The 15,764-nt window shown below is 39.3% G+C and overlaps 1 protein-coding gene across 1 annotated transcript in view; it reads left to right on the forward strand.

Annotated features, from left to right (window-relative positions):
• The window catches only part of ARHGEF7 (Rho guanine nucleotide exchange factor 7), a 128,294-nt gene that overhangs the window by 45,816 nt on the left and 66,714 nt on the right, over window positions 1-15,764 (forward strand). The window contains exons 4-6 of the mRNA XM_085318143.1: window positions 5,623-5,707; window positions 10,896-11,026; window positions 13,470-13,671. Of these exons, the coding sequence (XP_085174269.1) occupies window positions 5,623-5,707; window positions 10,896-11,026; window positions 13,470-13,671 (418 nt within the window). The remainder of the gene's footprint in view (window positions 1-5,622; window positions 5,708-10,895; window positions 11,027-13,469; window positions 13,672-15,764) is intronic.

Raw genomic sequence — 15,764 nt, forward strand, 5'->3', positions numbered from 1 at the left:
TTTTTTTGCTAAACTCTGCAGGTGAGGTGGAGAGACCCTGTTAATCTCCTTTGATTTCCTTTGGGTGAGCCAGCCAATGTTCTTTTAATCTTTTGCACAAGGGGCCCTAGGCCACCAAGCTGAGCTGGAAAGTGTCCTGGGTATTTGGTACAGCCTAAGGGTTGCAGCTTAGTTTGGGATGGCTGGTGAGGTTAGTGCTGCCAGCCCTATCTGTGCTGCACAGATGTCTGGGCTGCTCATAAGTCAGCTGCTGAGCTGCCACAGTGTACACTGCAGTATTTTAAGGAAAGCTGTCAAATGCTTAAGACACTAATATCCTTTGAGAATATGGTGCGAGTGTATRTTCAAAGCACTAGTTGAATAAAAAGAATGTATTTGTTAAGAAGAAACTTTTCTGTTTTTCTCATAACCAATGTGTGAAGTTTTAATGTGACTGTTAGTCTAACTGAGTCTGTCATAGTTTAAGGGTATGTGCAAGATACCCTTGGTGTATGATACATGGTGGAAGATGTAGTATTTGAAGAAAAACTTGTGTCTGGAAGCTTGTCTGAAACACCTCCCAGTTTGTCCTTTCTCCAGTTATAAACCTTGTCTTAGCAGGAGAAACAAGCTAATTAAAAAATTTCCTTCCTCCCTAATTGGCTTCTGATTTTGTGGGCTAGAAGGAAAAAAAAATATAAGAACATCTGAAGTGTTAAGTCTGGGTAGGTTGAACAAATGAATGCTTGCTATGGGCTTATTGGATATCTTAGTTGCTCTCACGTTTTATATTCTTGATCTCATTTGCTACTTTCCTTTTCCTTTCACTAATCCCTCAGTTAATGCTTTTGCAGTTTCAGCAGGGACTATCCTTTGCAAGGATGAGAACAGTGAGTATTGCTCTGTTAGCTTTATTCCCTTAATGTTTTTGTTTCAGAAAATAAGCACGTTTTGAATAAGTCTCCATCATCTCATGGTTAGTGGTTCAGATGACTTAAAATGACCTTGAATGTGTTACCATGGCCATGTTTAATGTGCTAGAGTTTTAAGAGTTGTTTGCGGAAGTCRGCTTTACTTTTAAAATGAGTATGGATTTGGTATTTGGCAACCATTATGTGGATGAAATAGATCTCTTAGGCATTTAGCTTGCTGTTTAAGAAACGTCAGTGATGGAAAAAATCAATATAGCTCATATGAAATGTATTAAAAAACCTGACTAATTAATAGGGTTTAATGCAATTTTAAATGAGGAATTGCCATACAGTGTAGTACATCTTTCTGCAGGGTATTTGCTGCTGTAGGTACTTGACCATGTGATTTAACATTTTTATCACTGACCTGGAAGARATCATCTATTTGTTACTGATAAAGTTTGCAGCTAGTTGAAACATTGAGGCAAAAAAAGGAGCAGGGGTGGTTATAGGGAGGTGGACTCATCACCAGAGGGTAGGTGCCCGGGCAGTGGGGAGGGAGGCTGGAGATCTGTGAATCGTGATGGGGAATCAGCAGATCTGTGCACTTGCAGTGCTGTGACCAGATGGACAACTGCTCTCTTGGGGATATGCCCAGGATTATAGGTAACGGGAGGCCCATATATATTAGTCAGTTTGGTCTGGCCTGCTTCTAGCATATAGTGTTAGTCTGTGATACTGATGTGCAAGATGTTGAAAGATGGGAGAGAACAGAAGAACAGGAGACTGATTTGAAGAGCAGGAAGATAATAGGGGAGATGTAAATGGGTCAGGCTGCTTAGCTTGAAGTTTATTGATTCCCTGCTATAAACTATTTATAAACTGCAAAGTGTTTCTGGTGCTAAGCTTCTAATATATATATATATGTATGTATGTATATGTATGTATGTATTTTTTCTCTGTTTAAAAGTTGTGCTTTATTTTAATGCTTATACATACCTGTATGTGGTCAGTTCTATGGAATTTAAAAAAACAAAGGAATGATATTTATGTATTCTATTTAAATAGATTGTTCAAAAGATTTTTGCTTATTTAAGTCCTTACTGATGTGATTTATGTCAATTTTATACTTGTATCCTGACCAGTGCTTTATCTGACTGTTCTGGAAAAAGATGATCCTTAGATGAACGAGGTTCATTAGAGATGGAATCTCTGTAGACTTAAAATGTTGTTTGCATGGAGAGTAAGGGTGTGTTGGAAGTATTTTGCTATGAGGATTCATTTAGCATCTATATATGCCTGTCACATACAGCTTAAAAGACAAGTCTCAGTATTTTTGAGCTAGTATCTTTTAAAAGTGTTTGCAGTTTTAGGTCTTTGAGCACAGGCRATTTTGAATTCATGTTATACTTCTGACATGTTTTGAAAAATGGGCTGTGTTAGTATTACAGAAGCTAAGTTAGCCTGCAGACCGTTCTGTTTGGTACTAGTGTGCAACATGAAAATAACTTTGCTTGATGCTTGGGTCTCTAAATTCGGCCTTGATTCTGGCAGTTACGGATTCAGTGCGTGTGTGCGCATGCCTGTATACAGTCCATTAACATTGAATAGGGGAGGTACTGAATGATTGCCTCTCTGCTTCTCTTCACCCAGAATTGATGTTTTAAAGTATAACTTCATGGAGCAGATCTACCTGTAAAAATCAGAAATAGCACGGTAGTGCACAAGCAAGTCTGACTTTTACTGAAAGGCAGGGAAAGCTGTTTTTTCTAGCCGCACCATTTAAGCTCTTAAAACATCTTGAGGTGATTTTATGCATGTCCGAGATGCTTTCTGGATATCTCTGTGAAATTAAGAAGCCTACACTAATGTAGAAGAAGATTATTTTCTTATTGAAACAAAATGTGCCTATTCAAGTAGTTCAGCTCAGTTTTGATGTGCAAATAATGAATTAGCTTCAGAGCTTTAGAGAAGCTAAGCTTTGGGGTTGCACTAGAAGGTTTATATGACAAGAGTTTTGAAGAGGTTGGCTTTTGTCCGTTAATGCAGCTTCAAACCACAAAGATGCCAGGTTTCATCTCTTCTTATCCCTCTAGGTTAGTTTATTCTTAAACATTTCTTCAGTGTAGAACTCCTCAGAAAGGTGTCATACCCCCCCCCTTCAAATACTGGATATAAATATAATGGCCGTGACAGTCGCTGAGGATGGTTTCCTGGCAAAATTGCTTTATATAAAATTGCAAGGAAGCAAACGTTTCTCGTATCCTCTCATTGTGTTACTTCCTGTGAAGTCACGTACTAGGTGTGTTTCCTGGATACAGGATTTTTTGTGGCATTGTATATGTTGCGATGATCCAATCAAATCGTTCTTGATATCCCTTATAGTCTCAGCACAACAGGAAACAAGGCTTTCTCACATCCTGTTGTTCGTGAGTTAGTCCGACTTTGGGGGAGACCTTTTAGCTGTATCAGAATTCAAAATGAAGGTGAGCTTAAAAAATATATATATTTTTTTGAAGCAAGTCTAAGCTATAGTTTATAAGCTTATTTCTTGAATGTTCTGCTTTAAAATTTCCCCCTCTAACACAGTTCTGGTGTCTGCCTTCACTGATACTGAGTAGCCCTGAACAAGTGCCCCTCTCTCATGTATTTCTTTTATTTGGGATCAGGACCATTGTTTCCTGACCCTGTTCATATTTTTAATTTGCTTGTCTAAAAACTACCACAGTAAGTATATAGCTAATGATGAAAACTTTAAACTCTCAGTCCTTTCTTGTTCCATAACAGCTTAAATTTTTTTCCAGTTTGAGGTATGGTTAAACTGATAACCATTTTTCCTTTCAAGTCAAGTTTATGTACTTTGCTGTCACTTTATCAGCATCTCTTAGCAGTGTCTTTTCTCATGTCTGTTTATCATAAATTATGCCRTTAATACAACTTTGAGTCTCTGTTCTCTTTGTATAAAATCAGATAATTTATTGGCTTATTTTCTTGTGTAATTTATTGACTTATTTTCTTGTGTATAGAACATTTTGATACTTTCTCATGTTTCAGGAAAAAAAAAACTACAGAATTTACATCCATGAAACTCCCTTATCCCTCTACTTATCCTTAAAGCTTCAAATAAGTATGAATAGTCTTTAAGTTATCTTTAGCCCAGTGATACTTGGTTAAATAACAATTCTTTGACTTACTTTATGCACCTGATAACTGCTTGGAGTACATTACTGTTTACCATGGGCTGCCTGACTGGCAGCTTGCAGCATTGCTGTTGTGAGCCTTGCGTGTGCTGTCTGAGCTTAAGAGGTGTCGGAAGCTAGTGCAGCCRGGTTCGGACTGTTGCTCGGTTGGACCAAAGTCAGCGGTGGCTCACGGGCTGAGGAAGACCTGCGTAGACTCAGAACCCGAGTATTAATGTACATAAGTGCCTCAAATACTGTGAATGCAAGAGTGTTTTTCCTTACAAAGGAGTAACCTGGGAAACATTTAACAAGTCGCATATCTGTTCTACCTTTGTGAGCAGATCACATAGCCCATCACAGCGGGTTTGTTAGTCTGTTGTGTGGTCACTTTAGATAAGTTTTATGATAATAACTGACATTTCTGTTGCTTTCAGCCAATCTCCCATTTCCAGTCCTCCTTTGTCCCTTTCTCTYGTCTTCTCCTCCTGTCTCTGAATGTTGTTTTGTGGAGGGACAGGCTTTCTGATAATGCTTGTGGGGTGGGTCTCTTATCAGGAAAGTAGACGGGTTCTTGTTGACTTTGCAGATAAAAGCTACTATACTGCCTGAAACTGAATCTCTTTCTGTTTCTTAAATCCCTCGGAACAAGCATAATAGCTCGGTCTTTGTTGTCCTTTCTAATCTTGCACAAGGGAATACTGTAACTCCTTTCAACCTATATAGGATCTATTGCAAGAGCTGTTTTCATGAGTTTTTAGATGAGTTGTTTCCATTACCTCAGGCAAATACTATGAGTCACTTTTTTGCCTGAATATCCAGACGTTTAATGTCATCACTCAGCTTATCAAAGTTACTAGTATATTTTCTACAAGACGGTTTGAGGTTTGGATTTCTTTATTATGATTTAAAAATAATAATAACATAAAATAACCTCTAGCTACTCTCCTCTCACACACACATTTCCCTAACATCATTCTCCAGTTAACTTACCCAGTAACTTTATTCTTTGTAAAATTCCGTACTATTAAGGAACAGTGCTTTCCTGTGTACCCTGTAGAATTACAGATAGCACATGCATTAATTTAGTACTTATGAACTTGTTTTATGAACAATTAGGTATAGTGACTGTGGGCTGCTACAGAAAAGGGAGAGTATACTAAGAGTATTTTAGTACTTTCAGTGGTACCCAGTAACTTTTTGGCCAAAAAAATCTGAGAGAAGTTGAATAAAATGGGAAGTTGAATAAAATGTAATTACAAGAAGAGAACAATTTCCTGTAGTTTAATTGGCCCTTGGCATTTTTAGCTACTGCATTCTCCAGTTTTTCTCGCTTGCAGCTGTTTGTGTTCTCCTTCTGTTTTAAAATGATTTTTAAAAAAAGCCAAATACCCACAGTTTCAGTGGTCCGTAACAGTTTCTGAAAGGATGGTCACCTAGATGAGGAAATAGCTTCTACAATTGTAATTTGCATGATAGCAATGGTAGAAATGCGTAGTTCAAGGGTTTTTATGTTTAATGTTTTTTTTTTTTTTTTGCTTTTTTGTTTTTAGACTTTCGATGCAAATGATCTTTATCAGGGACAGAATTTCAGCAAGGTTCTCAGCTCTCTAGTCGCTTTAAATAAGGTGACTGCAGGTAAGTAAAATCTACTCTATTTTGATGCTCTCTTACCTTATGGTCAACACACATTAATACATTATACCTGTTGCTATATCCATGGTAAAATGAACATCAGCAGCCTTTTAGAAGACTTTTTTGTTGCAGTTAATTCTATGTTTGCTGTTTTAAGACTTTGATAGTGGCTTTGAGGATTCTTTAGTCTCTTCTTCTGAGGAAGGATTTTCTTGCAGTAAAGCAAAAGACAGCCTTTTAGGTGGCAAGCTTTCTTAGAAGGACCTATTGGGCTTTTTTTTTCTCTCTCCCCTTCTCTTCCCCTCCACTTTGTACTAACTACTGAAAAAAGACCTTTGCTTCTCTCTTTCACTCCCACGATTGAACATTGTTGCCACCAAAGACTTTTACCGTGTTACTTATTTTTGCAGGTAAGAAAGCACAGGTCTTTCTTGACAGTAGYGTAAGAGGGGTGAGAATCTCTGATCCCTTACGCTGTGCATCGTTCATTTTGGTAGCATCTACAAGATATAGTGTTTCTGCCTCCTGTTTCTTGGGAGAGAGCTGTAGAAACAGCTCACAAGTGATAGGTGGCAGTGCTCTGTTGTAGAATGAGGCCATGCTAAACAACAGCTACTGTTCCAAGGACAGTAAAGAAATGTTAATCTTGGTCCTTTTCATCTTCTGGCTGCTTTTTGCAGGGATTTTACATTATAATTAGCAAGTTCCACTACTGTAAATCAGATTAGAGGCTGGAGAGGATGACAATCATGGTTCATTTTTAAACACTCTTCAGCTTAATTGTGGGGAGGAGAATGAAGTTGATACAAAGAAAAGTCAGTGGTCAGTCAGTGTTTGGTTTAATAGTAGTGCTGGAAGTATCTTGGCATTCTCATAATACTCTGGTATTACAATAGGGAATTTATTGTGTTTTTTTTCTTGTATCAGAAATGCCCCTTAGGAGTGAGTTTTACAACTAAATTCTTGGGTCTAATGAATTGACATGGAGTAATTCCATTGACTACTACTTWGAAGCTACTTTATGCCAGTTAATGATGTTGCCTTTCATCTTAGCTGCAAGCGTAGATGAAGACCATTTCAGTACATCTTTAAAGTTGCTCCTGTACACTGACCGTAGATGTCTCGGAGGGGAGGACGAGCAAGGGGCAGGGAAAGTGTGACTGTGTTTGGTCCAGACATCAATAGACAAATATCCACATCAAAAAGCTGCATCAAAAAGCGGCATTAGAAAGGACTCTGCTTTATCCCTTTGATGAGGGGAGAGGAGGGAACTAAAAATCAAAACCACATGCAAACTGTATTGTTGCCTCATTCCTAGTAGCAAGCAGAGCTGCGTAAGTCTTCCTAACTCTTCTTCCAAACAATTCCTTTAATTGGGTGACTGTGTAGAAGGCATTTTAGACTGTATCTCTCTGTCTAGTGTTGAAAGATGACTTTCAGATCTCCACCTGGGTCTGCAAGATTTCAGGYATACACAGATCTTCTGAGATGGATCTTTTCACAACTGAAGGAATGTGAGTGATGAGCACAGAGCTGACAAAAGACTTCTATGTATATACACTCTACCAGGCTTTTTAACTTAAGATGGGACAGAAACAACGTACCTGTAGTTGGCTGTAGGCAGAAAAGGGGAGAAGAGCTGGTATGGAGAAGTTGAGGAGGTAACTGTGGAATGGGTGTTACAAGCCATGGAAATCTGTGGGTGAATGGAAGTGTGAAATATCAGTATGGTAGTTTTCACAGAAGCTTATCAAACATGCACATTCCATTGTCAATCAAGATTTCTGAATTTTTTACAGCAGAGTTAATTTTATTTTTTTTCCTGGAAATAATCCTACTAAGAAAATCCTTTAACATGTTTGTTTTGTATTTGAAATTTTAGTGCATAAATGATGTGTGTAAGCCCTTTAAGACCATCAAAACTCAAAATTAATTTGAAAGTATTCAGATATTATTAGTGAAAATACTTGCAGTTTGTTTGTTTGGAGTAGTGTTTGCTTTCTTTCAGCTTTGAGACATGTTTAGTTTCTAATTCAAACTCCAAGTGCTCCTGTGTTGACCTATTAACTTTGCTTTTGTAAAATAGAGAATTTCAGGAATTGGGACACACTTAAACAGAATTTTTGTGTAGTGTAGTTTGGAAGTTGGAACATACCATATTGAATACACCTGATCCTATCCTTAGATGAACTGGGTCTAAACACTGGATTTGGTGGTATGTCTGTTCTTCCACTTGACTGCAGAGAGAAAACATCTCCTTTGCATAACAAACTCAGTGTGGAGATGTTTCTGGTTAATGTTAATTCTTAAGTCCTATTAGTTTCTGATAGTTCTCTTACTATGAGTACTTTAAATTTTTGGTGACATTAGCATTGGCCTTAAAGTTATGATCTACAAATAAAGTCCATGATCTAATCTTTTTCCAGCAGTTTGTGAATCACAGAATCAGAGTGGTTGAGGTTGGAAGGGACCTCTGGAGATCATCTAGTCCAACCCCCCTGCTCAGCAGGGTCACCTAGAGCACGTTGCCCTGTATCGCATCCAGGCGGGCCTTGAAGCCCTCCAGAGAAGGAGACTCCACAACCTCTCTGGGCAACCTGTGCCAATGCTCTGTCACTCTCACAGGGAAGAAGTTCCTCCTTATATTCAAGTGGAGCTTCCTGTGTCTCAGTTTGTGCCCATTGCCTCTTGTCCTGTCGCTTGGCACCACTGAAAAAAGTCTGGCCCCATCCTCTTGGCACCCTCCCTTAAGGTGGTGGCATGCCCCCTCTACAGACATTGCTAAGAGTGCCTCTGTCTTCTCTTCCCCAGGCTGAAGAGGCCCAGCTCTCACAGCCTTTCCTCGTAGGCCAGGTGCTCCAGCMCTCTGATCATCCTCGTAGCCCTATTCTGGACTCTGCAGAAGCTCCATGTCTCTCTTGGACTGTGGAGCCCAGAACTGGATGTAGTGAGCTTTAGATGAGGCCTCCCCAGGGCTGAGGAGAGGSGCAGGATCACCTCCCTCCACCTGCTGGCAACACTCTTCCCAGTGCACTCCAGGATACCCTTGGCCTTCCTGGCCACAAGGGCACATTGCTGGCTCAGTTAACTTGTCCACTAGGTCCTTCTCCACAGAGCTGCTTTCCAGCAGGTCAGCCCCCAGCTTGTACTGGTGCATGGGGTTATTCCTCCCTAGGTGCAGGACTCTGCAATTGCCCCTGTTGAACCTCATGAGGTTCCTCTCCACCCAACTCTCCTGCCAAGAGCCTGTCTGTGTCTCTCTGAATGGCAGCACAGCCCTCAGGTGTATCAGCCACTCCTCCCAGCTTGGTATCCTCAGCAAACTTGCTGAGGAGGCACTCTGCCCTTCATCCAGGTCATTGATGAAGAAGTTGAACAGGATGGGACCCAGTCCTGAGCCCTGGGGGACACTGCTAGCTACAGGCCTCCAAATAGACTCTGAAGATGAAGTAGCATATTMATTCTGTAATGTGTTGTAAGCTGCAGCATTTATATTAACACAGTAGCCTCTAAAGGCTTGTAAGAAAGCAAGTTCACAAAAAGTTCTTCTGTGACTTCAGTGTGTAATGACATTATCCATGCAAAATATGTGGCTTAATATGAATAGTTCTCATATTTGACTGAGGAGTCTATATTTGAAAACTTTCTGAAGGTTAATGATTTTTGAAGGATAATAATGACTCAATCAAAAAGATGCACCTTAGCAAGACATTTGAGGTGGTTGAGGGGGAACAAGAGCATCCTTTATCAACATTTTTCTTCTGTGCTCTGTCCATCTCAAATGCTTTCCTTCTTTCTGTATCTCAGCTGCCGTTAGACACTTTGCTGAAGTAAGAATATTTTCTAGTTAAGATGAGTTGAATTCTCTCTTCAGATTTTATTTGACATGGAACAGCAGATATATTCTGTTCATCAGTCTCTTTGTGGAACTAAATCTGCATGTGTCATTTCCCTTTGATCAAAAATAATGAGGATTCCATAATCATTGCTTGCTTTAGCCTGAAAGCAACTAAGTAGGAGAATGTAGTTGTGTCTGTGAACTGCTAACACAGGTGAAGTGTTGGAGTCATAGCAAACTGCTAGAAAGGAGAATACACAGAGGCATAAGAAGCAGGAAAACAATTGGGAGGCTTGTGCAGTCTAGTGAAAACATCCAAGCTTAGAAWACGTTACATTTGCTTTTGCGGCTCCTTGGAGCTCAGATGCTTTCTAAAGGATTTCCTTGCATTTGGAAAGCAGAAGGAAAAGGAACAACTTGTTTTACTCTTGGGCAAAGGAGCAATGTTTGTACGCTGTTGAATGTAACTTCTGCGGAGGGCCTGGAGCATTCTTCTTCCAGGGCTTGGGGCCTGATCCTGACCTGCYGCTGACCACCTGGCTTTGGCCTGTTACTGTCCCTGTGGCAGTGCCCAGYGCTAGGGCTGCCCCAGCTCCCACCAGTTTCCTGGTCCCTTGCAGGGCAGTGGGACAGGCCCTGGCCATGAGGGCCAGCTGTGCTGCCCTGGGAGCCCCGGCTCCCAGCCCCAGGGATCCCCCAGCCTGTACCCTGCTCTGACAACATGTAACACTGCCCTTTGGATGAAAAGTGTGGTGTTTAGAAGAGAGAAATGAAAGAGGGAAAAAGTTTGGGGAGGTTTGTTTTTTCAAGAAAGCAGTTTTCTCTTTCCCTTTATCCCCTCCTTGCTCCCTTCCCTTCCCCCAAAAAAGGAAAAATAGCTTAGTTGGCAAAAAAGGGATGAGCGAGAGGAATGTAGGAAAAAAGAGACAGTGGAAAGAATGTTTTAGTTGAGAAGGAGATTGGGGGGGGGGGGAAGAATTAAGAAACAGATGTGGCTGGCTTTGCTTCAAGCAGTTGTATGCATTTGAATTTCCTGGCAACTGGTTAAAATGATGCTGGTTAATTATCTTTAAATAGTAGTAGGGTAGTGGGGTAGGAATGGAGAAATACTATCCTAGCCCTTCTTTTCCTAAAATGCTCTGATAATTTTCCTGTCTGCATTTGGAAGAAATTGCCAGTGTCTGAGGAGTTCAGATAATTCTATTACTATCTTTTTTTTGGGTTTTTTTTTTTTATCTTGAGCAACTACCAATATCTTGAATCTACTTTAAGTGCATGAGTTTTACAGTTGTATGTAGAAATTTATGTGCAGATTTCTTGAATTGATGTTTGACTTTTTTAATTTTCCTCCAGACATAGGGCTGGGAAGTGACTCTGTATGTGCCCGGCCCTCATCTCATCGGATAAAGTCTTTTGATTCCCTTGGATCCCAGTCTTTGCACAGTAGAACTTCAAAACTCTTTCAGGGACAGTATCGGAGTTTGGTAAGTTCTAGAAGAATTGAAACAGGCTGAGGAATGATTTTTTTTTCTTAACTAGATCTGTAAGTAAACAATAGTGTAGCAAAGTAACTATTTGCTGTGCCTGTCAGCTCTGTAGTTCAAGCCTATGAGGTTCTATTTTAGAAGTTTTTCTTATGATTTTCCGAAATATATGCAGCTTTCCATGAACTTCTGAWTATTTTTCTTGTCATTTACCACTCTATCTTGTATGCAGGTATTGTGTCCCTCTGGTGTTCTTTGTAGTTTTCATGATACAGAGTTCCTTTTTTAAAARGCAAAACCTTATTTTCTCCATGGGCTGTACTGCCTCTGAGTTTAAGGAATGATGAAGGAAGGGTATTCAAACCTCTGCAGAAGTGATGCTTGTARTGTTGGCAGTGTTAGTAGTTATTCTTATTTTCTGTTTTAAAGGCTGGATCATTCTTCAGGTAGCCTTCATGTAACTGAGTTGTGTGGGCAGTTGTTTGACAGTACAGTTGAAATGAAGGTGGAGTATGGTATTGAAATGAGCTGTCTTGAAAGGTAATTTTGTCAGCTAAAAAGTTTGAAAGGACAGTTCAGATTCCTGCTGTAACTTCATGCATGAAGAAGACTATTTTGAATGGTGATGGCTGGTGTGTGGCATTTTTCACACACCCTCTGGTTAAGCTTTCTTAGGTGTGGCTTGATGTGTTTTCTCTGGTAGCAGAATCCGTGCAAAAATTTTCTTGCCTTAGGCGACCCATTCCAGCTCCCATTTGGCAGTTCACCACCCACTCACCTTGATGATGCAACTGTGTGACTAGCTGCTATTTGGATCACTGAAGTGATCAGAGTTTTAAGTACTTGCATCATTTTGATGATCTATGCCCCATTGTCRTAACTAAGGAGCAGGGAATTGCCAGATGGAGGGAAAGAGCTAGTGGCCAAGACCAAGAAATTTTTAGATTGGCTTTGCTGCTGAAGATGTTCAATTTGCAACCATTCTCAACAAATTTGTTACTCAGTTTCTTGTGTTGGAGAGCCACCTTGCTAGAGTAAGTGGGCTGTAGTTGACATTGCTATGCAATGTTGTTGTTTGTTTTGTAGCTTTTTAATGTTTATTAATGCAAACATATTCTCCTGTTGAGCAGTCATAATGAGTGAAAACATGACATGAGTAGAGGACTGAAGAAGAGACACTTGTTTGAAACTACTGCAATATAATTGTTAAGCAGTTTGTCTTTGGGTATCTTGGAGCATTCTGCAAGTTGTGAAAGTTGTATTTTGCCCTCTTTTGTTACAGCTGCTTAGCTACTAGAAGTCTTATGATAAATTATGAGATGCAATATACGTTTTTAATCACCTTATAGCAAACGTGCAAGTGAAATTCTGCTATGTGGATAACTAGCTAGAATTCACTTACAGTCATTTTCTCACTGAGTCACTACTTTTTAGTTATACAGATATCGATCCTTATTTGTKGTAGGTATGGACATTTTCTAATAATCGTATTCTCTCAATTTCAGTGCAAGGGACTGTTTTGGGGTTATTTAAAGCTGTCTGGATTTTTAGTTTTTTTTCCCCCTTCAGTGTGAATATTTGTCCTGACTCTTATAACATGCTTGAGTGACGCAAATGTTCAGAACTGATGTCCAAAAGCAAAATACGAAGTTTGAATGTTATTATTTTGAAAGGCTTAAAAAGTAGCTACCAACATTCACTTACTCCAATAGAGAGAGATTGTCTGCCTGCACATCTACGATGGGAACGAGCATACGTACAGGCAGCTTCAAGTCTGACATGCTGCAAGTTTGCACCTTTACTAACCTTGTGGCAAGTGGCTTGTAAGACCATATTCGAAGTAAATTGCATCATCATGGTTTCTTAGGTTTCATAAAAGAATATGGGCATTTTCCATTGGTAGGCCATTTTGAATTGTTCATTCCAGTGTGRAATCTTCCAGTGCAGCCTATTACAGAAATTTTAAGCTGCAAGCTCTTTATTTATATCCAACATTAAAGTTTTTAACTTAAACCCAAAGCTTCTTTTCTCTTCTCCTCCCACCCCCAAAAATCTGGAGTGCCTAATAAAACTCTAATATAAAGCTGTTGTTTCTTTGTAGTTGCCAAAGGCAGTTTCAGTTTATACTATATATAGAAAATAGTATTTGATTCTTGGAGAGTAAGAATTTTCTAATTTTAGCTCTACTGGTCTCTTCTGATTTGAAGGGGCCACAATAAGATAGTTTACTCTCTAGACTGATGTAAATCCATAGATGTAAATGATAGAAATACTGGAATTTGAAAATTGTGCCTTGCAAATGCTTAGAAAAAATATACATGGAGGAGTGTTGGTTGGGGGGGAGAGGCTATTTCCATTTTTAWGGATGCTTCTGTTTTGGTCATGGAATAATTGTTTAAATCTCTAAAGTTATCCTTTTGTTGTTTGTATTCTCACTTACTAGGACATGACAGATAACAGCAACCATCAGTTGGTGGTGAGAGCAAAATTTAATTTTCAACAGACAAATGAAGATGAACTTTCTTTTTCAAAAGGAGATATTATTCATGTTACAAGAGTGGAAGAAGGAGGCTGGTGGGAAGGAACTCTAAATGGCAAAACAGGGTGGTTTCCAAGTAACTACGTACGAGAAATAAAATCAAATGGTGAGTTTTGAAGGAGAGCATATTTGTACAACCCTTTGCTTTGGGTAGAGGTGGATAGTTGGTTGATTTGTTAAGAAATTATAATGCTTTTTTTTTCTTTTTTTTTTTTTTTTTGTAGTTGATGTGACTGAATTTACTGAGCTTCATTCATAGAAATCATTAATGCTTAGGAACTGATACTCCCCCACACAGGTTGCCTATATAGAATTCTCTAGTATTTTGAGTTAATGCTGCAAGTAGAGAATACGCCTGTCATTCTGTCTATCTCTGACTCACAGCTGGGCTACTTTGACTGAATTCCTAGAATGCTAGATTTCATCTCTGATGCTGATGTATTTTGATTTGATGTTTGGGTTTAAATAGTGAGAGATTTCCTGCAAATTTCTAAATATGCCCAGTTACTTAGAAGCAAAAAAAAAAAAAAAAAAAAAAGGGGGGGGGGGGGCAAATAAATCGTAGAGGAGATATCCTCAACCCTACTAAAATATACTTAAAATTAGATGAGAGACATTTTGGGGAAGATTATATATTTGTGACTTTCTGTATTGTTTATATATCCTCCACTTTTTTGTATAAATTTTAATCTTATACCTATGTTATTCCAAAAATCAGATAATGAAAGTGCCTTCTTTAAATGTCGTCTTCATGACTAAATTTTGGAACTAGTGTTGCTTTTTACTCTGCCACAACCTTGGCAAGGGTGATATCTATTTCTTATCTCTTCCTGGTCTCTGCTTGCTTTCAGAGATTGAGGGTAAACTTTTGTTCTTCTAACTACTTGAGGAAGCTCTGAGAGGCTTTTCCACTGGTCACTTTGTCATAGCTCCAGTCTGAACATAAACCACACAGATACTTGGTTGTTACSTCAAATTTTGGGAGTAAACCCCATTTTTAAGCTTGTCCGTTCTCCCCCAATTGTATCCTCTTATTTTCTTCCTTGATTTTCTATCTGCAGTCACTGTATGCTGAGTGCTCAGCTCTTGCATCTGTAGCTCTGGTGTCATTTTCAATTAGGCCTTTCTAAGACGTTGTCAGGAACTAAAGACTTAGTTTTAATGTTCTTCAGATATCTCTCAGATAAGTCTTATCCTGAAAAAAAATAATAGTGGTTTAAAATGCTTTTTCTTGTCTGTAGTGCTGCAGCAGTTTTTCAGCCTGTCTCCTTGTTTAAAACGATTGCGGAGAGCTCATTCTGATTTCATCAGTTTTGATCTTCTCTGACTCTTGAGACTGGACTGTGGGTCAGCACTGTGGCTCCAGGATGGCACTAGCCTCAAAAAGTAAAAAGTGAACGTATGAGAGCCAAACATTGCTAGCAGCTGAAGTTAGGGCTTTTTTTTTTTTTTTTTTAAAGGGTACAAAATGAAGCCGAGAAGTGCTGAGGCTAGTAGCAAATGCAATTTGATTCTTGCCAGTCCTTCTTTTATGTCTGATTGCTGGGCTGAGGTGAACTGCTTGCAGTCCCTGATTTAACTTTCCRTTCTCGCCATTAGGCGAGTTTTCTGCTGAACATTTCTTCTCCCTTCACACTATAGATGTGTTCCCTGTGGTCTTGGTCCCTCTGGCTTCTGTGAGACTTACTGCCTTCTTGAGCKCTCTCATGTGCTCACTTGCTTCTATAGAAGAGGGTATGTGCCCCCCCCCATCCCTTTCTCAGGCAGTTCAGAGCTCATTGCTTTATTTTCTGTGCACTTGCAAACTACTATAGAGAGATGATGACTGGTCTGCAGCGCTCAAGTGTTCTCAGTTCTCCTCCCCATTTTCCATCGTTTTTGGAACTTAACTTCTCCTCCATGGTTTCGAGCATGGGTGTAGCTATTTCTCTGAGTACTGGCTCTGCTGAAATGGCAGTATTTTTGTTATCAAAATACTAGTTTTAACTTACCTTTTTGCCTTTGTAGGTATGTGTTTCAATTGTCTGAAGTTGATTGTAGGTGGGAGAGAGGAGATCTGATGGAAGGAAGCATTACATACTACGAACTTCTTAGTATCTTAATAGCTTTTCTTCCTTACAAAATTACATATAAGTTTTTTCCCGTGTGTATTCCTTTTTTTTTTTTTTTTTTTTTTTTTTTTTTTTTTTTTTTTTTTTT

The sequence above is a fragment of the Rhea americana genome, unplaced genomic scaffold, assembly GCF_003343005.1.
Source record: "Rhea americana isolate MKP2758 unplaced genomic scaffold, rheAme1 scaffold_52, whole genome shotgun sequence".
NCBI classification, from domain to species: domain Eukaryota; kingdom Metazoa; phylum Chordata; class Aves; order Rheiformes; family Rheidae; genus Rhea; species Rhea americana.